At 43.9% G+C, this 23,565-nt stretch overlaps 1 protein-coding gene across 3 annotated transcripts in view; it reads left to right on the top strand.

Moving 5' to 3' along the window:
• EEA1 (early endosome antigen 1) overlaps positions 1–23,565 on the top strand; it is a 216,317-nt gene that overhangs the window by 122,238 nt on the left and 70,514 nt on the right. For all 3 annotated transcript variants that reach the window (XM_069764363.1, XM_069764362.1, XM_069764364.1), the window contains 8 exons: positions 3,722–3,838; positions 5,506–5,844; positions 7,921–8,070; positions 11,495–11,614; positions 15,651–15,854; positions 16,284–16,484; positions 22,441–22,554; positions 22,686–22,841. In XM_069764363.1, the coding sequence (XP_069620464.1) occupies positions 3,722–3,838; positions 5,506–5,844; positions 7,921–8,070; positions 11,495–11,614; positions 15,651–15,854; positions 16,284–16,484; positions 22,441–22,554; positions 22,686–22,841 (1,401 nt within the window). The remainder of the gene's footprint in view (positions 1–3,721; positions 3,839–5,505; positions 5,845–7,920; positions 8,071–11,494; positions 11,615–15,650; positions 15,855–16,283; positions 16,485–22,440; positions 22,555–22,685; positions 22,842–23,565) is intronic.

Here is a 23,565-nt window from a genome sequence, read left to right on the forward strand (position 1 = left end):
GATTCTGACACGCGTAACGACCATATTGCATCCAAAAACTGTTGCAGCGTGCAGTAAAACCATAAAACTATGCAGTCTAAACCTAAGATAAAAACCAAAATGAGCAAATACCCAGCAGTAGTTAAATAAACAGCTATAGTGCATGAACTAAACATAGGCTTCTTAGTTAAAAAAAAAAAAAAAAACTTGATCCGAAAAATATAAAAGCCATCCCACCACGTCAAGGTGACCCTATTCAGAAGGTTCGAACCACTAGTATTAACACCTTACTATATGTCAAATGATGTAAATGTGAATAAGGGCTGAGTGGGTCTGAGACCAGACTAATGGACATCTAACCATGGGGAGGTATATTAGCGTAATGTCAAGCTCAAAGAAAAGAGAGGCCACACTCTTATTTGCACAAGCCTTAAACAATAACCTAAAGAAATTAACTGGATTGTAAGGTGGTGTGCATGTAGGCGCATGTTCACACTGGCCACTAAACAGATAAGACCTAAGATAAAACAAAATGACATTATGTTTATATAGCTCCCCATGGTGGCTATTAGTTGGGGTCTCAGTCCTGATCGGCCCTTAATCTAAAGGTATCTTCACACTCAGCAACTTTACAACGAGAACGACAACGATCCGTGACGTTGCAGCGTCCTGGATAGCGATCTTGTTGTGTTTGACACGCAGCAGCGATCTGGATCCCGCTGTTATATCGCTGGTCGGAGCTAGAAGTCCAGAACTTTATTTGGTCGTCAGGTCGGTGTGTATCGTCGTGTTTGACAGCAAAAGCAACGATGCCTGCAATGTTTTAGATGGAGCTAACAACCAGCGAGAACGATAAGTGAGTCGCCGTTACATCACTGGATCGCTCCTGCATCGTTCTAGAGCTGCTGTATCTGACGTCTCTATAGCGACCTAAACAGCGACGCTGCAGCGATCGGCTCGTTGTCTATATCGCTGCAGCGTCGCTGAGTGTGATGGTACCTTAATTCACGTCATTTGATATATGGTAAGGTTTTAATACAAGAGTTTAGGACCATCCCGAATAGGGTCACCTTGATGTGCTGGGACGTGCTTTCAGGTTATTTTTTTTAATCAGAATTATGTTAACTAAGCACCCTATTTATTTATTTACTGCAGGGTATTTACTCACTTTGTGTTTGCTTCTATTATCAATGTATGCAAAGTTTGTTTTGTACAACAGTGACCATGTTTAGGTTTTACAAACTGTGTCTGCCTACACCCCGCCCCACTAGTCACTGTTACCTTGTAGCCTAGGATTTTTTAGGTTTTCCATTAAATTGTCACTGATGTTTCAACAAACTTATGTTTAATAAAGTGCATTGTACAAAAGTATAATATATTTTCTTTGTTAAAGTGAACCGATCACCTACAAAATTGCTTCCCTGCACTGAGGTATATTCTCCAGTCACTGGGCAGTGCAGGGAACTAAATTACAGTCACCGCACACTACAAATCATTCCTCCTGTACCTTGACTGACAGCATGCTCTGCCCGCACGCACTGCATACCAGCAGAGCTGACTGTCCGTCCAGGTTCAGGAGGAGTGATAACAGCATATACACTTTACTGCCCCCTGCGCCGCCCCAATGACTGGAAATGAGCAGCTTCAGAGAGACTATAACCTGATCCCACCACAGAGCTGTATGTGATTATGAGAGCAGACTATCACTCATTACATCCCTTACACTGGTAACTATCCTTTTTCACTCAAAATAAGCTATGGAGGTAGATTCTCAGGGCGATCTGTGTCTGGCTCATAGATCTTAACAGCTCATTTACATATTAAGAAAAAAATCAGGATTTCTCTTGAGTAAGACATCAGATCACAGATATCAAGGTATCATTTTGTTCAAATATCTATGACCCACATGCTCGTATTTACCTGCAGATTATAGAACTGTATCTGCAGGTAAATAGCAATTTTGTAGGAGTCGGGTTACTTTATAATATGATTTTTTAAATGTGAAATATTGCTCTTCAGTTATGCGTCGCCATTCCTGTCTATAATTGGAGTAGATTACAGGAAGACGGGGTGTGACTCTACAAGACAGCTCTCATACAAAGTGTGCAGCTGCCTTATTATGCTAGGGTCTGCTTCTCCCGTTATTTTTGCTAGTCTGCTTCTTTATCAAATCATGTCAAGGATGACAGGGGGGGGAGCAGGTACCAGGCGCTACATAGTATCTTCATGTTTCTTATTGTGATTTTACCTTTTGTATAGAGATGAAACATGGCATGAATAGCATCATCCATCGGAGCAATGTTAGGCAGGAGTAGTTAGAATGGTCTTACGGTGATGTGAGTGAATGCATTATGTTCTACAACAACGAAAATATTTCTCCCGTAAATATCGAATTGATGCAAACCCCAATATTCATCACTTTGACCACTGGCTCCAAAAGGTCTGCAATGCGTGCTTTGAACAGAGGAAGCTCATGTCATGGCTTAGTAGCTCTCCTGTTCTAATTACCTGGACTCTTCAGGATGCCCCTACTTACTAGGGGGAAGAAGGTCATGAGCAAAGTCAGCACAATACACATCTCTTCAGAGTACTGCAAGTAGTGCTGCTAGACAAAGTGGCAGAATAACATATGTAGTTAACATTTTAAATGGGATTATGCTTTTTCAAGATTCCAATCAAATGAGTTACTCTTAATAGCATATGTCTTTTTGCAAGTGTTTATAAATCCGAAGTATTCCTAATCTCTGATTCTTTGTTACATTCTAGTAGGCGATAGTGATTCCTTGTGCACCTTTCTGTACCGCTCAGTGAATGTCCACATGCCTCCTCAGTATACACTTAATAGAACACAAACCAGAGCAACGGAGCAGGAAATGTTCAGCTTTTCTAACTTGGTGTCAGTGTGCCGTGATCTTTTTACCTTCTTAGTGCCTTGGCCATTGTTTGAGACCGGATAGGGGTAGGGTTTTCATTGAGGGGACATCTGACTAGTGAAGATTCATCCTGATACGTGCTGAGCCAGTGAGAAGAAATCCCCAAATCTGCAGATCCATCCCATTTCTGTCTGTATTACTAATGCATCCCATACACATGCACATCTGCCCATGAGGGGAGATTTCTATTGTAATAATACTAGGAATCCAGCGTTATTTTCTTGCTAGGTTTCCTGGGTATGATATCCTTCTGTCCGAATATACCGTAGTAATTTAAGCAGTTCTCATTAAATCCATGTTGGATGCCTATCACGCTCCAACAGCACACGTGATGTTACTCTCTGTATTTGGGGTGTATTGAAGAAGCCGGACTCTCAGAGCTTCCTTATGTCCGAGCAGCGGTCAAAGTATTTATTTATCTAAGGCTACGTTCACATTAGCGTTGCGCCGCCCTGCGTCGGCGACGCAACGCGCGACGCATGTTAAAACGCGCGCAAACGCGCGCAAAAACGCGCGCGTTTTGCGACGCGTGCGTCGTTTTTGACAAAAATCGGACGCACAGAAAATGCAACTTGTTGCATTTTCTTGCGTCCGACGCTAGCGTCGGAAACGACGCACGTGGCGAAAAACGCCACCCAAAAAACGCACGCGTCCCCTATGTTAAACATAGGGGCGCGTCGCCGCTGCGTCGCCGCTGCGTCGCCGACGCAACAGCGGCGCAACGCTAATGTGAACGTAGCCTTATTGACCTGACAGATACATACTAGCATTATCTGCTAAATGTAGTCTTGTGGTTTCTTTTTCTTTAGGCCACTATTAACCGGCTAAAAACTGAGCTTCAGAAAGGCCCTCAGGAAGTGGCAGTATATGTCCAAGAACTGCAGCAACTCAAAAGTTCCTTGGCTGAGTTGTCTCAGAAGAATGAGGTATGTGTCATGAAAAATCCAAGGCATGTCTCTATGACGTGATGGGACTCTGACCTCTGTTTTGACACTTTAATGCTTTTTTATTTTTGTTATTTTGACAGAATGTAGTGTTAGAGTCCCTTTGCATGGGCATAGTACCAGTATAACAAAGTCAATTGCCTGTGTTTCAGCTCCATTTACATGAAGCAATGTTTGCAATTGTTAGCATTCATTTCCTACAGTTCCAGCATTGCAGACAGCATGTCCCCGATTACATGAGGCGGTATGCTGCCATCAGACACTGAGACTTCACCAATGCAATCATAGCTTGACTCCTAGGACATAAATGAACAATTTAGCAAGTCCCTTTCCAGCGTTTGTTAACTATCAGTAATGTATGTTCAGTGTGTGCATTAAAGTAGTTACTGGTTGCTGTCTTCTGCTGCTTCCAGAGTAGCTTTGGATCTGCCCTGGGTCATGTGACAACAGTTGTGACTTAGCCGGCTTACAACAGTGTTCCTGTGTGGACCAAAGGTCCCTTTCTAAGTGTACGTCTACAAGGCTCAGAAAAAGGCTCTCGTAGACTTACGTTAAGAAAGGAACAGTCTGAAGCGGGCTCTCTCAGGAACGAGCTGCAGTCACATTATGCAGGAGACGAAGGGAGCAGCGCTAGGAATGGCACATCATCTGATTTTATCAATTTAACTACAGTACTGTGGGAAAGATTTAGGAAGTGGTGGGAAAAAAATGCTGCAAAGTAAAAGTAGATTTTTTTTTTTTGTACTCGCCATAAAAATCTGTTTGTTGTATTCATCACTGGAGGACACAGAAACCACGGAGGCTGAAAGTGTGACCTTGCAGCGCTCTGACCGACAGTCTTACCCGCAGTAATGTTACCGCAAACATTTTTATATCTGCGTTTTTGCTGCTGATTTGACTGACTCAATTGAAGCCAATGGGTGAAAAAAGCTAAAAAATCCGCACAAAGAATTGACATGCTGCAGAAAAAAAACACACTGCAAATACTCAAGGAAAATTACCAATCTTGTGCACAACACTTCAGTATTCTCACTAAATTAGCTGGCATAATTCCATAGCGTTTTTGGCCCATTTCTGCATGGAAAAAACGCACCAAAAACCCACCGTGTGCACATAGTCTTAGAGTAGCTAAACTTTTGTAATTACTAATTGATTGACTTTGGCAAAGTTCTGAATCTTTGTAATGAAGTCCATGACCTTATTTTGCTTCTTTCTATCTGAAACACTATGCGGAAAGTGCTTTTTACCTTCCTAGTTCATGCTTTTTAGATGCTACTTTTAACTACTGCTCTAGCAAGAATCCATACTACACCACTATTTACAAACACTCTTTCTGTGTGAGCTTCTCTGATCCCCTCCCCCACACTCAGACAGTGAGATTGTTTGTAAATAGTGTTTCAATACATTTTCTTGGTAGAGCAACAGTTCAAAGCAGACTCCAAAAGAGCATAAACTGAACTGTGCTGCTAAAATAGCACATTCAGCATGATGTTTCCCGAGAGAAGGAAGTAAAATAAGGTAGATTACAAAGATTGGTAACTTTACAAACACTCATCAATAATTAAATAAGAAAAACGTGTGGGTAATCTTTCATCAAGCTCTTAGCTTTAAAACTGATAAATGTGTCCTTGTGTTTTTAAATTTTGTAGACCTTAGTGGAGAAACTTTTAAAGAAGGAACTTGAATTCACCCAGTTGGAAGAAAAACAAAATGAAGAGATTATGTCCAGGAAGAACCTGCAAATTAATCTCAATCATAGAGATGTAGACTGCCAACAGCTCCAGGTACGGCTGTCCGCTAGTGAAGCTGCGCAGCAGACCCTCAAAACGGAAGTAGCCGAGAAAGGAGAAGCTAATCAGAAACTGAAAGAAGAGCTATCGGAGGTGGAGATTAAACACCAGAATCTCAAGGTTGAGTTTAAACAGCTTCAGCAACAGCGGGAAGAGAAAGTGCAACACAGTCTACAACAGCAGAGTGAGATTAACCAGGTGACATATTGCACACATTCTGTCTACCTCTAAAAAAACAGGATTTACTACTATTAAATAATACTTTGGTGTTTAATCCAATGTTATGAAGTAAACTTTATGTTAAAGGGAACCTGTCACCTCCAAAATCGAAGGTGAGCTAAGCCCACGGCATCAGGGGCTTATCTACAGCATTCTGGAATGCTGTAGATAAGCCCCCATTGTATCCTGAAAGATGAGAAAAAGAGGTTATATTATACTCCCCTGGGCGGGCGGCCCGATATGGTGGGCGTCGCGGTCCGGGGCCTCCCATCTTCTTATGATGACGTCCTCTTCTTGTCTTCACGCTGCGGCTCCGGTGCAGGCGTACTTTGTCTGACCTATTGAGGGCAGAGCAAAGTACTGCAGTGCGCAGGCACCCGGAAAGGTCAGAGAGGCCCAGCACCTGCACACTGCAGTACTTTGCTCTTCCTTCAACAGGGCAGACAAAGTACGCCTGCGCCGCAACATGAAGACAAGAAGAGGACGTCATCTGATGAAGATAGGAGGCTCCGGACCGCGATGCCTATTGGACCGGACCGCCCCTGGGTGAGTATAATCTAACTTCTTTTTCTCATCTTTCAGGATACATCGGGGGCTTATCTACAGCATTCCAGAATGCTGTAGATAAGCCCCTGATGCCGGTGGGCTTAGCTCACCTTCGATTTTGGGGGTGACAGGTTCCCTTTAAGTAGTTTTCATAGTTACCATTATTATTCATTCTTATTTCTCGAAATGGGCCCTAGGGTTCCTTTAAAGGGAACCTGTCACCCCGAAAATCGCGGGTGAGGTAAGCCCACCGGCATCAGGGGCTTATCTGCCGCATTCTGTAATGCTGTAGATAAGCCTCCGATGTTACCTGAAAAAGGAGAAAAAGACGTTAGATTATACTCACCCAGGGGCGGTCCCGCTGCTGGTCAGGTCGGATGGGCGTCTCTGGTCCGCTGCGGCGCCTCCCATCTTCATTACAAGACGTCCTCTTCTGATCTTCAGCCACGGCTCAGGCGCAGGCGTACTTTGCTCTGCCCTGTTGAGGGCAGACAAAGTACTGCAGTGCGCAGGCGCCGGAAAGGTCAGAGGCCCGGCGCCTGCGCACTGCAGTACTTTGCCTGCCCTCAACAGGGCAGAGCAAAGTACGCCTGCGCCGGAGCCGTGGCTGAAGATCAGAAGAGGACGTCTTGTAATGAAGATGGGAGGCGCCGCAGCGGACCAGAGACGCCCATCCGACCTGACCAGCAGCGGAACCGCCCCTGGGTGAGTATAATATAACGTCTTTTTCTCCTTTTTCAGGTAACATCGGGGCTTATCTGCAGCATTACAGAATGCTGCAGATAAGCCCCTGATGCCGGTGGGCTTACCTCACCCGCGATTTTCGGGGTGACAGGTTCCCTTTAAAGGTACAGTGCTAGTGCTATTCTGACATCAAGTAATAGTGGCCATACCCCTTACATAGCCATCATCTAAAAGATTGATCAGCTGATCAGTGGGGACAGTGGAATTGATGGCGCTATATAAATGAGTAAAGTAAATAAATACCTTGATATTTCTGTAGTACAAGCGATCAAATGATCACAGGTTCAAGTACCTATGGGTACTAACAAAGTAAAAAAATATAAAAATTGGAAAAATGGTCCTTTTCCCAGTTGGCAGTAAATAAATGTAAAAATAAACATAAAAAATTATAAGTAAAAAATGAAGCTGATTAGTAAATGCTGTTATGAGTAAATTAAAAGGCCACAATTGCAGTTTTTTGGTAACCGCAATAATTCTAAAACATGGATTCCGAAACAATCAAAGCATAGTATGTGTATATATTAGGAGTAAAACACCAGCTGACCACATTAAAAAACAAGTCCCAACCCCGCTCTATTGATGTTAATATAAAAAGTTACGGGTCTCAGAAAATAGCGATGCAAAACAATTTTTTACTTTTACAAAATTATGTATTTTTTTTTTTTTTTTAAATTAATTAAAAAAAAATTAAAATTATACATGTTTGTAATCGAACTGGGGCAGGTTGTATGTGAGATTACCAGGCAGTTACCTTTGTGTTTTTAGCTCCACAGCAAATTACTGGAGACAGAGCGGCAGCTCGGGGAAGCACATGGGAGGCTGAAGGAGCAGAGGCAGCTGTCCGCGGAGAAACTGATGGACAAGGAGCAGCAGGTGGCAGATCTGCAGCTGAAGCTTTCACGTGCCGAGGAGCAGGTCTGAATGTTTGCTCTGCACTTAGATTTCTAGCTGCTGCCAGTTTCTGAAGGTCCGAACCTTTCACCTTGTGTAAGCTGTTAGATGTTCCAGGCAACATATAAATACACACATGGCGGAATATATTATAAGCCCTGTGCCGCTCTTACCAGTCACTTCTCATCTTTAGTTATTATTAGATTCTTATTGTATTCTTATGAGATACTTTTACAAATGTAAAACATTAGATCCCGAAACAGCTGAAAGTTTATAAAATCACGTTCTCCAACATATTTGATTTAACAGTTTTCATCCTTATTTTGGTAACCTATTTAATTTACCAATTTGGTAGCGAGTGCTAATCCCCACACTTCCCGTTTTTCACACCGGTCTAGAAGTTGGTTAGGTGGGGTCTTTATAAGGAATCCAAAGGAGCATTTGTGTGGTCACACACTGATGTTGGAGCGGACGGTCTGCATCACAGGGGTCCAGGCCATCTCAAAGCTGTATGATAGGGTTGAGGTCAACACTTTATTTAACACTTTACTTGAGGAAGATAACAAATAACGTAACATTTAAAATGCAGGAAAAAAAAATGTCAGAATTGCTTTTTTTTTATATTCCTCCCTATTCAGAGTCCATAAAAGATTAAGTTAAATGTACTTCAAAATGTAACCACTGACAAATACTATTCATTTTGAAATTACAAGCCCCTATAAAAAGTCTCCAGAGATATGATGATAAAAAAGTGTAAAATAGAAATGGTTTGTCAAAGCCAAAACCAGCTATGACATCAAAGGAGATAAAAAGGGAGGAAAATGCAGATGCAAACAAGAGCTATATTTAAATTACCGTATATACTCGAGTATAAGCCGACCCCCCTAATTTTGCCACAAAAAACTGAAAACTTAATGACTCGAGTATAAGCCTAGGGTGGAAAATGCAGCAGCTACTGATAAATTTCAAAAATAAAAATAGATACCAATAAAAGTAAAATTAATGGAGACATCAGTAGGTTAAGTGTTTTTGAATATCCATATTGAATCAGGAGCCCCATATAATGCTCCATACAGTTTATGATGGCTCCATAAGATGCTCCATACAAAATATGCCCCATATAATGCTGCACAAATGTTGATTATGGCCCCATAAGATGCTCTATACAGATAATTGCCCCATATAATGCTGCACATGGTCCTCCATACAGATATTTGCCCCATATAATGCTCCACAAATGTTGATTATGACCCCATAAGATGCCCCATACAGATATTTGCCCCCATATCATGATGCACATGGCCCCATACAGATGCCGCATACAGATATTTGCCCCCATATCATGCTGCACATGGCCCCATACAGATATTTGCCCCATATAATGCTCCATAAATGTTGATTATGACCCCATAAGATGCCCCATACAGATATTTTCCCCCATATCATGCTGCACATGGCCCCATACAGATGCCGCATACAGATATTTGCCCCCATATCATGCTGCACATGGCCCCATACAGATATTTGCCCCCATATCATGCTGCACATGGCCACATAAGATGCCCCATACAGATATTTGCCCCCATATCATGCTGCACATGGCCACATAAGATGCCCCATACAGATATTTGCCCCCATATCATGCTGCACATGGCCACATAAGATGCCCCATACAGATATTTGCCCCCATATCATACTGCACATGGCCACATACGATGCCCCATACAGATATTTGCCCCCATATAATGCTGCACATGGCCCCATACAGATATTTGCCCCATATAATGCTCCACAAATGTTGATTATGACCCCATAAGATGCCCCATACAGATATTTTCCCCATATCATGCTGCACATGGCCCCATACAGATGTCGCATACAGATATTTGCCCCCATATCATGCTGCACATGGCCCCATACAGATATTTGCCCCCATATCATGCTGCACATGGCCACATAAGATGCCCCATACAGATATTTGCCCCCATATCATGCTGCACATGGCCACATAAGATGCCCCATACAGATATTTGCCCCCATATCATGCTGCACATGGCCACATACGATGCCCCATACAGATATTTGCCCCCATATAATGCTGCACATGGCACCATACAGATATTTGCCCCCATATAATGCTACACATGGCCCCATAAGATGCTCCATACAGATTTTTGCCCCATATGCTGTTGCTGCAATTAAAAAAAATAAAAAAATTACATACTCCCCTCTCCGGCCCCCGGCACTTGCTATACTCACCTTTCCCGTTCCACCGCTAACCGCCGCTGTGTCTTCCCATCCTCTGCACCGATGTTCAGGAAGAGGGCGGCGCGCACTAATCACGTCACCGCGCACTAATCACGTCACCGCGCCCTCTGACCTGAGCATCACTGCGGAAGACACAGCGGCGCCGATGGTGGAACGAGGAGCAGGTGAGTATCGCGCACTGCCCCTGTCATACTTACCTGCTCCTGGTGCCGTTGCTGCACGTCTGTTCCCCGGCGCCGCATTTTCTTCCTTTAGTGAGCGGTCACCGTTACCGCTCATTACAGTAATGAATATGTGCCTCCACCCCTATGGGAGGTGGAGCCGCATATACATTACTGTAATGAGCGGGACCATGTGACCGCTCAGTACAGGAAGAAGCTGCAGTGCCGGCAAAGCAGGGACAGGCAGGGACAGCGCCAGGAGTAGGTGAGTATAATTACACAGTCCCCGCTCCCCCCCATGCCGACCCCTGGGTATGACTCGAGTATAAGCCGAGAAGGGGACTTTCAGCCCAAAAAAGTGGGCTGAAAATCTCGGCTTATATTCGAGTATGTACGGTATTTCATTTATAATCATATTTTAATTTTTTTTTTCGCTTTCCCTGTCCTATGGACAAGGGGTTGTCGGGGTTTGGAATGAAAGTCTGCAGTCACTGTATGTGTACGCTGTTGGGATTCTCCAGGTTTTGCACCAGGAGGGCATGGTCATGTGATTGCAGGTATGCAGTATACATACACTCAGCCACATTCTGAGGAGACATGTGCAGCTTCGATCAATACAATTGGATTGGGCGAGCCTGCGCACGTTTAGTCGGAATGAGGCTGTAAGTATGCATATCTCATACTAGTGGTCACATGATTGCCCCATCTCTGAGAACCCTAAAAGCGCGCACTGTGAGGATTCACAAGTCTGCAGTCACAAGAGTAACTGCAGACTCTTGTGCTAAACCTGGACAATCCCTTTAAAATGTCTTCAGTAGACCAACTACCTATGCTAAAGTGCAACTATAAACCCGCGGAATATAAAAGTCCATCTTACTTTTCTGGATAGCCTTACCTACTCTTAAGAGTACAAGGTATATCCTTAGATTAAAACATTTCAAATAGTGAAATTTTGATTTATTTATTTTTTTAATGTAAAAAGATGTTGAAGAATTAAAATGTGATTTTTTGCATTTCAGGTTAAAGAACAGGGTTCTACATCAGCTGATCTGCAGCATCAGTTGGAGAAAATCCGACAGCAACATCAGGAACAGCATACTCTTCAGCAAACCACTACATCCAAACTGCGGGAAGCCCAGGTAAATGTCCGCTCCGGTCAAGAACACACAGCATGGAATAAAAAGTCATCCAAATGTGTTTTCCTCTAGTGTGCCCCTGCAGTCGTTTGCCCATTGTTACTGCAGTCATTCGCCCACTGTACTTGCTTGATAAAAACCCAAAGAGAACCAAAACTTCATTTTTTACTATGATTTTAGTGCAGAATTTCCTCATTCATTCCATGAATTTGCAGCTTTTTTTCTTGATAGAGATATTAGTAAAGCACAGCATGACTGGCTGCAGTAAAGCTAAAGAATTGTTGATTCTTCAAAGTCCCAATACCTCCCATTATGCTTTAACTTATTGTTATTCCCAAAGTGCTCATTTGTGTAAGAGCCTATTCCTACTTTGTGTGCAGTTTCCTTTTTTGTATATACACCCAGTCTCATTTTTTACAATAGCATATAGGGTTTATTTGTGGACATTCTAGAGGAGAGTCCTTCACTTCGATTCTCCTCTATGAGAATAACCGAAAGAGAAGAGGCAACTCGCCACTCTCATTGCTCTGCACCTGGGTGGGAATGGAGTCTTCGCACCGAGCAGCTCTGGTGCCGGTCAAGGCAGGTAAAGAAAATAGGAATGTTCAAGCGATAAGTATAAAACTTCACTTTTATTACAGTGATTTTAAAAACTATGTATGACATATCACAGAGGTTACGTATGACATCACAGAGGTTACAGCCGACCGACGCGTTTGTGCATTCAAGCATTAGTTATAGTAAATTTGGAAATGTCAGATATGATCTTCAACAGGAACAATCTATTAAGTGACAAAAAATTAAGAAAAAGGCCACCCACGGGAATAATGACAACAATAACAAACGCATCATTATGCTTTCAACACCATATAGTCCGCAATATTATGACATTTTAATCATCATGAAATAATATCTTTCCATGCTTAATGAGGACAAAAAACTATTGTAGATAGAGAGCAGTATTATCCGATTTAATGAAAAAAAGCATGCATATTTGGTACTATTTTATCTCCAAGTCTGTTTTCAAAACCTGTAGAAAATTCAGGAAATACTTGACTCTCTTTTTAAAGGGAACCTGTCACCCCCAAAATGGAAGTTGAGCTAAGCCCACTGGCATCAGCGGCTTATTATAGCATTCTGTAATGCTGTAGATAAGCCCCCAATGTATCCTGAAAGATGAGAAAAAGAGGTTAGATTATACTCACTCAGGGGCGGTCCCGGTCCGATCCGATGAGCGTCGCGGTCCGGTCCGGGGCCTCCCATCTTGATAGGATGACGTCCTCTTCTTGCCTTCACGCTGCGGCTCCGGCGCAGGCGTATTTTGTCTGTCCTGTTAAGGGCAGCACAAAGTACTGTAGTGCGCAGGCTCTGGGCCTCTCTTACCTTTCCCGGCGCCTGTGCACTGCAGTACTTTGCTCTGCCCTCAACAGGGCAGGCAAAGTACGCCTGCGCTGGAGCCGCGGCATGAAGGCAAGAAGAGGACGTCAACTTAAGAAGATGGGAGGACCGTGACACCCATGGGGTCGGGCCGCCCGCCCAGGAGAGTATAATCTAACCTCTTTTTCTCATCTTTCAGGATACATCGGGGGCTTCGTTTTTCCAAATGTGGACATTCGTAATGTATTTTGTGCAGTCATGTCATCAAAGGTCAAATATTTTCATGTAATGTTACAGAAGAGCAGTTTTCTAGTAGACATTTTACCAAGTGTAGCACCACTGGGGTCATGTGTTTGGTCGAATGCTGTACATGTAGAATACAGTGTGTTTGTTGTATGGTAGTTAAGTAAATAAGGCAGCACACTGCAGCGCTAAAACATGCAAACTTGAAAACACGAAATTTGAACTGCATTACTGCACTAGAAATATGAAAAATGAGAGCTTTTAGCGCATAAAAATGGCCAATTTTATGTGTACCTGGTAGCCTCTTTACGGCATCTCTCTTATACCAGGTCCTACGCTTGCCCTACCTCGCCGAGAATAAACGTCTCAATCTGAATGGGTACATGTGAAACCTCTTCTTAGACTAAGGGTACCGTCACACTATACCATTTCGATCGCTACGACGGTACGATTCGTGACGTTCCAGCGATATCGTTACGATATCGCTGTGTCTGACACGCAGCAGCGATCAGGGATCCTGCTGAGAATCGTACGTCGTAGCAGATCGTTTAGAACTTTCTTTCATCGCTGGATCTCCCGCTGTCATCGCTAGATCGGTGTGTGTGACACCGATCTAGCGATGCGATCCAGCTATGCGTTCGCTTGTAACCAGGGTAAACATCGGGTAACTAAGCGCAGGACCGCTCTTAGTAACCCGATGTTTACCCTGGTTACAAGCGTAAAACTAAAAAAAACCAAACAGCACATACTTACATTCTGGTGTCCGTCAGGTCCCTTGCCGTCTGCTTCCCGCACTCACTGACTGCCGGCCGTAAAGTGAAAGTGAAAGCACAGCCGCTGTGCTCTGCTTTCACTTTACGGCCGGCAGTCACAGTGCGGGAAGCAGACGGCAAGGGACCTGACGGACACCAGAATGTAAGTATGTGCTGTTTGTTTTTTTTTAGTTTTACGCTTGTAACCAGGGTAAACATCGGGTTACTAAGTGCGGTCCTGCGCTTAGTTACCCGATGTTTACCCTGGTTACCCAGGGACCTCGGCATCGTTGGTCGCTGGAGAGCTGTCTGTGTGACAGCTCCCCAGCGACCACACTACGATTTACCTACGATCACGGCCAGGTCATATCGCTGGTCATGATCGTAGGTAAATCGTATAGTGTGACGGTACCCTAAAACTCTCTCTCTCTGTGGAGGGGTATTGGACCTGCTGTAATTAAAACACCTGAAGCTAGGAGTCTATGTTTGGATGTGCAGGTCAGGTTTTTGAAATGTATTCTCTAGCCTTCTGATCGTGCACTCCGCCTCCTAGCTTCAGGTGTTTTAATTACAGCAGGTCCAATACCCCTCCATAGAGAGAGAGAATTTTAGTCTAAGAAGAGGTTTCACATGCACCCATTCAGATTGAGACGTTTATTCTCGGCGAGGTAGGGCAAGCGTAAGACCTGGTATAAGAGAGATGCCGTAAAGGGGCTACCAGGTACACATAAAATTGGCCATTTTTATGCGCTAAAAGCTCTCATTTTTCATATTTCTAGTGCAGTAATGCAGTTCAAATTTCGTGTTTTCAAGTTTGCATGTTTTAGCGCTGCAGTGTGCTGCCTTATTTACTTAACTATATACGAGTTGGCGACTCTAGGTTCAGCACCTGTTCACACTTAGTCTATGTTTGGATGTGCAGGTCAGATTTTTGAAATGTTGTATGGTAGCACCCCTGAAAAAACGCATGAAGAGACATCCATCAGATGTGGCCAGTACAACAGCGATCAATGGTTCAGTGATTTCCAGATGCTTTTTCCAAGTACACAAACGAGACATTACAGGGCTTACATTTTTTGGGCATCGTAAAGGTCCATAAGCCTATTAGGGGAGGGGACCGTGAAAGAAAGATTCTTAATAAGGAATCGTTTGGGATTTGTTACTTGCAAACCACGACTCCATGAAGAATGAACATTACACAAGATCCTACACTAGATGGAGAACTTTTTTCTCCAGTGTGCATTTAAGAGTTTTAACCCTTTATCTTCTTCCCAATAGTGTGATCTTTAATTGGGGGATAGTAGTGGATGATATTCACACATGGGTTACTTGTTCTAATGATATCTATAAATGCATATCCGACATTTTAGAAATTTACCATGACTAAGGCTTGAACACGCCGGTCTGCCCTAACCTCTGTGATATCATACACAGTTTTTTGAAACCACTGCAATAAAAGTGAAGTTTTATACCTACCTTTTCATCCTGTTTACAAGAATGGCTCCTGTTCTGGGAGATTCACGGCAGTCTTGTATGTACATCTGAATGTACACTGTGTAATACTGCATTGTTATTGGTGCAGCCACTAATTAGCCGCCCTCAGGACTAGTCCTTTGTATTTTCTTCTATTATTTGATTTCTGAATGAGTAATTTTTTTTATTTTCAGAGTGACCTTGAACAAGTATTACGGCAGATTGGCGACAAAGACCAAAAAATTCAAAACCTTGAGGCCTTGCTGGAGAAAAGCAAAAAAAATATTTCCGTCCTTGAGAAAGAGAGGGAAGACCTTTGTGCCAAAATTGAATCTGGTGAAGGAGCAACTGCTGTCCTCACCCAGCTCCAAGAGAAGAACCACACTTTACAGGAACAGGTATGGCGTCATCATATGATAAATTAAAGGGGATTTTTGTTTATCATTCTTGAAGATGTACGTAGCCTGCAGCGAATCTTTGCACTTTGAGCTGGTGAGCCTAGTTATGGGCTGTGACGATCACGTGCGCTGTGGTCATGACAACTGCAGGTTGTAAACAATCATCCGCAGCAGCGGTGAAGAGGCATTCCTGATAAATTTCTGTTTGTTATTTAAAAAAAAAAAAAAAAACTTGATAAACTTAATAAAAAAATTGTAAATGGAAACCCCAATTAAGCATACAGGTGTCTAATTAGTGAGTAGGTGAAGTCCCCCTAGGCAATTGTGATACCTATGTATACCTACCTATGCCATCGGGCTCATTGAGCTGGTCATCAATGATTTATCTCAGTATTGTATGTAGACTTTGGGCCTGGTTTTCTCTTGTAGTTAACACAACTAACAGAGAAACTGAAGAACCAATCAGAAAGTCACAAACAAGCACAAGAAGATTTACATGAGCAAGTGCAGGAACAGAAATCTCAGCTTCGTGCTTCCCAAGACCGTGTCTTATCGCTGGAGACCACCATTGAAGAACTGACCAGTCAACTAAATGAAAGCAAAGAAAAAATGCTGCAGCTGGATCAGCAGGTACTGTTGGCGTCCTGTGATGTTTTACGTATTTTATCACTATTCTTATACTGTACAACCTCTTTCTCTTTATAGCTGTTCCCCAGACAATAATCTCAGGAAACGTCACATTAGTACTAATAATAAGCAGCTCTTCTTATAATGTTAGACAAAATATTTGGGATTTTTATTGTGCCCTTTTTGAGACCGTTTTGCTGTCTGTTGTTTTTATTCTGGGGGGAGAAAAGTGGCTTCTCCACTTCAGCATGTCCATCATTCAGAGCACCATGTGATAAGATATAAAATAACTTTGTAAAGTTTTTCTGACCAGTGAAACGCTCGTATTTGAAAGTAATGTTGGTGTAACTGCCATTGATTTTTACTGAGCATTTGTCATGCAGATTTTTTTTGTGCAGTGTGCGAATTCTGTAAAACCCCATACAGTTGCCGTGCCACACTTTATTGCAGACCTTTTGGTGCAGTCTGTTTGCCACATAAGTGTACGAGCTTTCCCATAAAACCTCAGTGTTGTCACAAACGTTTCTGCACATTTGCTCCACAGGTGGTCACACGGTAAGAGGCATAAAGCAAAAAATGCCAGAACTGCATGTCTGCTTCCAAATAAAATATTAACCTCCAAATACTATTAATAAAGTCTACAAGTTGCCTCAAAAAATAATCCCTTGTAAAACCAATTGATACAAATTTAATCCTTTATTTAATTCTTTTTCTTTTAAATTTTTTTATAACCCCTTCATAGTGTGACATAGAGTGGCTTGCGGAAGTATTCACCCTCTTGGTTGTTTACCCATTTTGTTACATTACAACCCATGTTTAAATATGTTTGTAATCCGATTTGTGTGTGATGCATCAGCACTAAATAGTCTAAGGTGGTGAAGTAAAGTGAGAAAAATATAGGCATACAGCGTCAGACTGGAGCACCTTGGGCCCACCAGAGAAAATCATTCTTGGGGCCCACTATGTAGCTACATAGAAATACATTCAAAACCATCAATTGTGCGGTAAAACACGCTAATATCAGGGCATAATATAAGGTAGTACATGTCTTAATTATGTAGCAGGGGTTGGGGTAGCCCCCTCATAGAATATAATGCAGCCCCCCATGGAATATAATGCAGATCCCTCATATAATATAATGTAGCCTCCCTCATGGAATATAATGCAGCCCCCCCTCATAGGGTATAATACAGCACCCCACAAAATATAATGCAACCCCCTCATAAGGTATAATGTAGCTCCCTCATATGGCATAATGCAGCCCCTCCACAGAATATAATGTAGCCCCTCAGAGTATAATGCAACCCCTCATAGAATATACTGTAGCCCCCCTCATAGGGCATAATGCAGCTCCCCTCATATAGTATGATGTAGCCACCTGAGAGAATAATGCAGCCCCCACATATAATATAATGCAGCCCCTCCACAGAATATAATGTAGCCCCCTCAGAGTATAATGCCAACCCCTCATAAGGCAGCCCTCCATAGAATATACTGTAGCCCCTCATAGGGCATAATGCAGCTCCCCTCATATAGTATAATGCAGCCCCCACAGAATTATAATGTAGCCCCCTCATAGGGTATAATGCAACCCCCTCCACCATCATCATTGTTCTCCCCCTCCACCATTGTACTCATTACCACCTCTATCATTGCCTCCTTCCCCACCACAATTGTCCTTTCCACCACTATCATCTTTGTCCTTTACACCATAACCATCATTGCTTTCTTCCCCACCATCATCATTTCCTCCCCCCCACCACCATCATTATCATTGCCCCCACAATCATCATCGCCCCCACCACCATCATCATTGCCCCACCACCATCATCATTGCCTCCAGCACCATCATCATTGCCTCCAGCACCATCATCATTGCCTCCAGCACCATCATCATTGCCTCCAGCACCATCATCATTGCCTCCAGCACCATCATCATTGCCTCCAGCACCATCATCATTGCCTCCAGCGCCATCATCATTGCCTCCAGCGCCATCATCATTGCTGCCAGCGCCATCATCATTGCCTCCAGCGCCATCATCATTGCCTCCAGCGCCATCATCATTGCCCCCACCGCCATCATGATTGCCTCCAGCACCATCATCATTGCCCCCACCACCATCATCATTGCCCCCACCACCATCATCATTGCCCCACCACCATCATCATTGCCCCACCACCATCATCATTGCCCCACCACCATCATCATTGCCCCACCACCATCATCATTGCCCCACCACCATCATTATGGCCTCCAGCACCATCATCATTGCCCCCACCACCATCATCATTGCCCCACCACCATCATCATTGCCCCACCACCATCATCATTGCCCCACCACCATCATCATTGCCCCACCACCATCATTATGGCCTCCAGCACCATCATCATTGCCCCACCACCATCATCATTGCCCCACCACCATCATCATTGCCCCACCACCATCATCATTGCCCCACCACCATCATTATGGCCTCCAGCACCATCATCATTGCCCCCACCACCATCATCATTGCCCCACCACCATCATCATTGCCCCACCACCATCATCATTGCCCCACCACCATCATCATTGCCCCACCACCATCATTATGGCCTCCAGCACCATCATCATTGCCCCACCACCATCATCATTGCCCCACCACCATCATTATGGCCTCCAGCACCATCATCATTGCCCCCACCACCATCATCATCATCATTGCCCCCACCACCATCATCATCATCATCATTTCCCCCACCACCATCATCATTGCCTCCAGCGCCATCATTATTGCCTCCAGCACCATCATCATTGTCCCCACCACCATCATCATTGCCTCCAGCACCATCATCGCCTCCCCCCACACACACAGCTGCACACATGGAGGCAGAGACGCACACAGACACACACACAGCCGCACACACGCAGGCACACAGACACACACACACAGCCGCACACACGCAGGCACACTCGCACACACACACAGCACCCACTCACCTCTCCGCACGTTCGCAGCAGCCGCAGCACATCCCGGCAACTTTCTGTCTGAAACAGCCGCGCTGAATGATGTCATCTAGCCGCGCTGATTCAGACAGGAAGTGCCGGGCAGAAAGGAGACGGCGTGAATCCCTGCAGCTCCGCTCTGGTCCCAAGCTGCAGGGATCGCAATCAAGGATCGCCGCCCTGTAGGTGCCCACCTCCGGGGGCCCCCCCCCATTCAGCAGCAGCGGCGGGCAGTGTTAGCCTCAGCCTGCGGCTAACGCTGCCCGCCATTAAAGTGAAATGGTATTCACGCCTCTCCACGCCCATGGGGGCGTGGGGAAGCGTGAATATTCATTTCTCTTTAGCAGCGGGGACAGGCTCCTGTCCATCTGCTGCACTTTGGCACCAGAAGGGCCCCCCTTGACTCAGGGGCCCCATAGCAGCTGGGTGTGCCGCTATTTGCAACACTCCACTGGCTAGGGGGGCCCTGGAGCAGTGGGGCCCAAGGCAGCTGCTGACCAATATGCCAGCAGGTGTCAGTGCATGGGCCCCCCGGAGAATCCTCCGGTTCTCCGGTGGGCCAGTCCGACCCTGTAGGCATAAATTAATTCATGGGATCCAAAAACTAAAAATTGCTCTGTGCATATGTATTCACATTTTTTTAGATGAGGTCCTTAAACATTTTCTTGTGCATGTAATTACCAACATAAGTCACATGCTTAATGAAAGGACGTCCGCCTGTGTACAGTCTGTGTCACATGGTCTGTCAGTGTACATACACACCTTTTCTGAAAGGCCACAGAGGCTGCAACACCATTAAGCAAGAGGCACCACTAACCAAACCACACCATGAAGACCAAGGAGATCTCCAAACAAGTCAGGGACAAAGTTGATGAGAAGTACAAGTCAGGGTTGGGTTATTAAAAAAAAAAATCTCAGTCTCTGATGATCCTCCAGAGCACCATCAAATCCATTATCATCAATTGGAAAGAACATGGTACCACAACAAACCAGCCAAGAGGGTCTCCCACCAAAACTCCCAGCCCAGGCAAGGAGGACATTAATCGGAGAGGCAGCAAAGAGACCAAAGGTAACCCTGGAGGAGCTGCTGAGTTCCCAAGCAGAGACTGGAGTATCTGTCCATACGACCACAATAAGCAATGGCGCTGGCAGCATCATTCACCTTCTAACAAGACAATAACCCAAACCATACTGCTAAAGCAACACTGGAGTAGTGTAAGGGGAATGGTGTAAATGTTCTGGAGTGGCCTAGACAAAGCCCATACCATTATCCAATTGAGAATCTGTTATCAAACTTGAAGATTCACCAGAGGAGTCCATCTAACTTGAGGGAGCTGGAGCAGTTTTGCCTTGAGGAATGGGAAAAATCTCAGTGGCAAGATGTGGAAAGCTCACAGAGACCTTATCCAAAGCATCTTGCAGCTGTAATTGCTGCAAAAAGAGGCTCTACAAAGTACTGACTTAAGGGTATGTACACTGAAGTTTTCACTTATTTTGTCCTATTTGTTGTTTGCTTCACAATAAAAATAGAAAACCAGATGTTCACAGTTGTAGGCATGTTCTTACATGAACTGATGCAAACCCTGACAAAAAAAAAGGAATTTCCAAGTTGTGAGGTAGCAAAACCCAAAAGATGCCAGGGGTGAATACTTTCACAAGCCACTGTATATTGCTGCTTCGTATTAAAATTAGAAGGTCTATTTAAAACTGTAACTTCCCCCGGGCCAATTTAACATTTTTAATGTCTTCTATATAAGAATCGGTAGGGATTGATAATGAGAAGTGGTGAATTTTTTTATTTTTTTTTTAGCTGTCAAGGGAACCTGTCAGCAGGTTTTTCCCATATAAAGTAGAACAAGTACCTGTAAGACCCATGTTACAGCATACTAGAATGCCGTCAATATGTCCCCAAAGCGCTCTCCAGGAAGCAAAAAAACAGCTTTTATTTATACTGCCTTATGGGAGGGGTTCGATCCAATGGGCATTGTCGTCTTTGATTCGACTCCTCTCTTTCTTCGTGTGGAGGACATGTTCTGCGTCCTCCATCATACTCCTACGTACTTGTTTAACCTGCTAGGGGCAGAGGAAAGTACTGTAATGCACATGTGCGGGAAAAGGCCAAAGAGCACCCCTGCATGGGCATTACAGTACCTTTCTGCCCTAGGCACGGAAGAGAAGTACGTCTGCATGGAAGCCGGATGCCGAGGACACTGTGTGGATGATGTAGAACGCACCGTCCACACGAAGCAAGGAGAGAGGAGGCGCCAAATCTAGATCAACGACACCCACCGGGCTGGACCTCCCTGTAGGAGATTCTAATAATGGTTTTATTTTTTTGTTATATGGAGAGCGCATTGGGGACATATATAACTGCATCCTAGAATACTGTCATATACAGCTTACAGGTTGTGGCCCTTCTTAATATAGGAAAAAAATGGCTACAGGTTCCCTTTTAATGTTGGGTATCGCTGTAGTCCTTTTTACAACACCTGAATGGGTCTGGAAACATGAAGATTAAAACTGGAGGGTCTGTTAATGGAATGCATTACTTTTTATTCATTTATTGTACTCATTTATGTAGCACTGTTAATTCCACAGATTTACCGACATTAACATCACTATACCCACTGATACTAACAATCTAAGTTCCCTATCAGTATGTTTTTGGATTATGGGAGGAAACTGGAGTACCCAGAGGAGACTCGCGCAAACACGGGGAGAACATACAAACTCCTTGCAGTTGTCCGAGGTGGGATTTTAACCCCAATCCCAGCGCTGCAAAAAATTTGCTCTAACCACTGAGCCACCATGCTGAACATTTTTTTGGGCCAATATTTCAAGGATAATTGATTGCAGGTGCTAGGAGAGAGGCAGCTATTTTCTGTCTTACAACAATTGGCTTTTTGTATAACTATTCTTTTTCTTAATTGATATATACTGTGTAAGAGTAGTCTGTGTTCACTATATTTTAGATCAAAGCAAAGACTGAGCTTTTGTTATCTGCTGAAGCTGCAAAGACTGCACAGAGGGTTGACCTGCAAAATCATTTGGATACAGCTCAAAATGCATTGCAAGACAAGCAACAGGTAAGCATAGCTTTAATGTCGCTAACCACAAAACCAAGAACTATAGTGGACATTGTATGTGTGTACTTGTCCTGGATTGTTTTGTACTTTTATGCTGTATTTTTCTACTGAGCCTCTTCTTTTCTAAGTAGGAATTGAATAAAGTTAATGCTCTGCTTGAGCAAATGACCACAAAATTACAAGAAAAGCAGGATCACTGTACACAGCTGGAGCAAACTCTCAAAGAGTACAAGGAGAAGCATCTCAACCTGGAACAAAATGCAGAAGCACTTGAGGGGCAAATTAAGGTGAGTGTATAAAGCCCATGGTAGAAAACTATAGCCAGCCTCGTCCTAGCACAAAAAGGCGGCTTAAAAGGATTCTCCAAAAATGTTATAAAATTGGCCCCCATCACTGCTCCTCTGGCAGTTGAGGCACAGGTATTGGGAGCTGCATTTCTTCAAACTGCAGTCCATCCTTACGCATGGCTAAGATGGGCATCTGTTTAAATGACATGATTGGGGCTATTTTACTGCACTCTTAGAGAATCCCTTTAAAAGGTGTTTACATCATTCAAACTATGCCCAGAAACTGTGCCACACCTATCCAGGGGTTGTATATGTTATTGCATTTGAGATGCCGAAGCTCTAAATGCAACTCTCTTACCTGTGGCTCGGTTTTAAATTTTTTTTCTAATTTTCTCTTTTTCTCCAGGAGCACAATCATTACTCCGCCTTTTGGCTTCTTGTGTGCGACTCCTGATGACTTGCAGTTTGGATCAGTAGCATACAACTGGACGCTCTCCCATGCTGCGCATAGATGCAGCTTTACCTCTGCAGCATGGGAGGCATGCAGGAGCAATAAATTTTGCTGAATCCAATATTCTGATTACGTCCACACGATCGTGATCGCCGCCGGATGTCAGCTGATTCTGACAGCTGACACCTGGCACGAGGTGACAGCAGCAGTCCTGCACCCCTAGATGAATTAATTGGGGAGAGTAGTTTGTAAAATGATTTCACATATGTGGTA

This window comes from Ranitomeya imitator, chromosome 4 (assembly GCF_032444005.1).
Source record: "Ranitomeya imitator isolate aRanImi1 chromosome 4, aRanImi1.pri, whole genome shotgun sequence".
Lineage (NCBI taxonomy): Eukaryota > Metazoa > Chordata > Amphibia > Anura > Dendrobatidae > Ranitomeya > Ranitomeya imitator.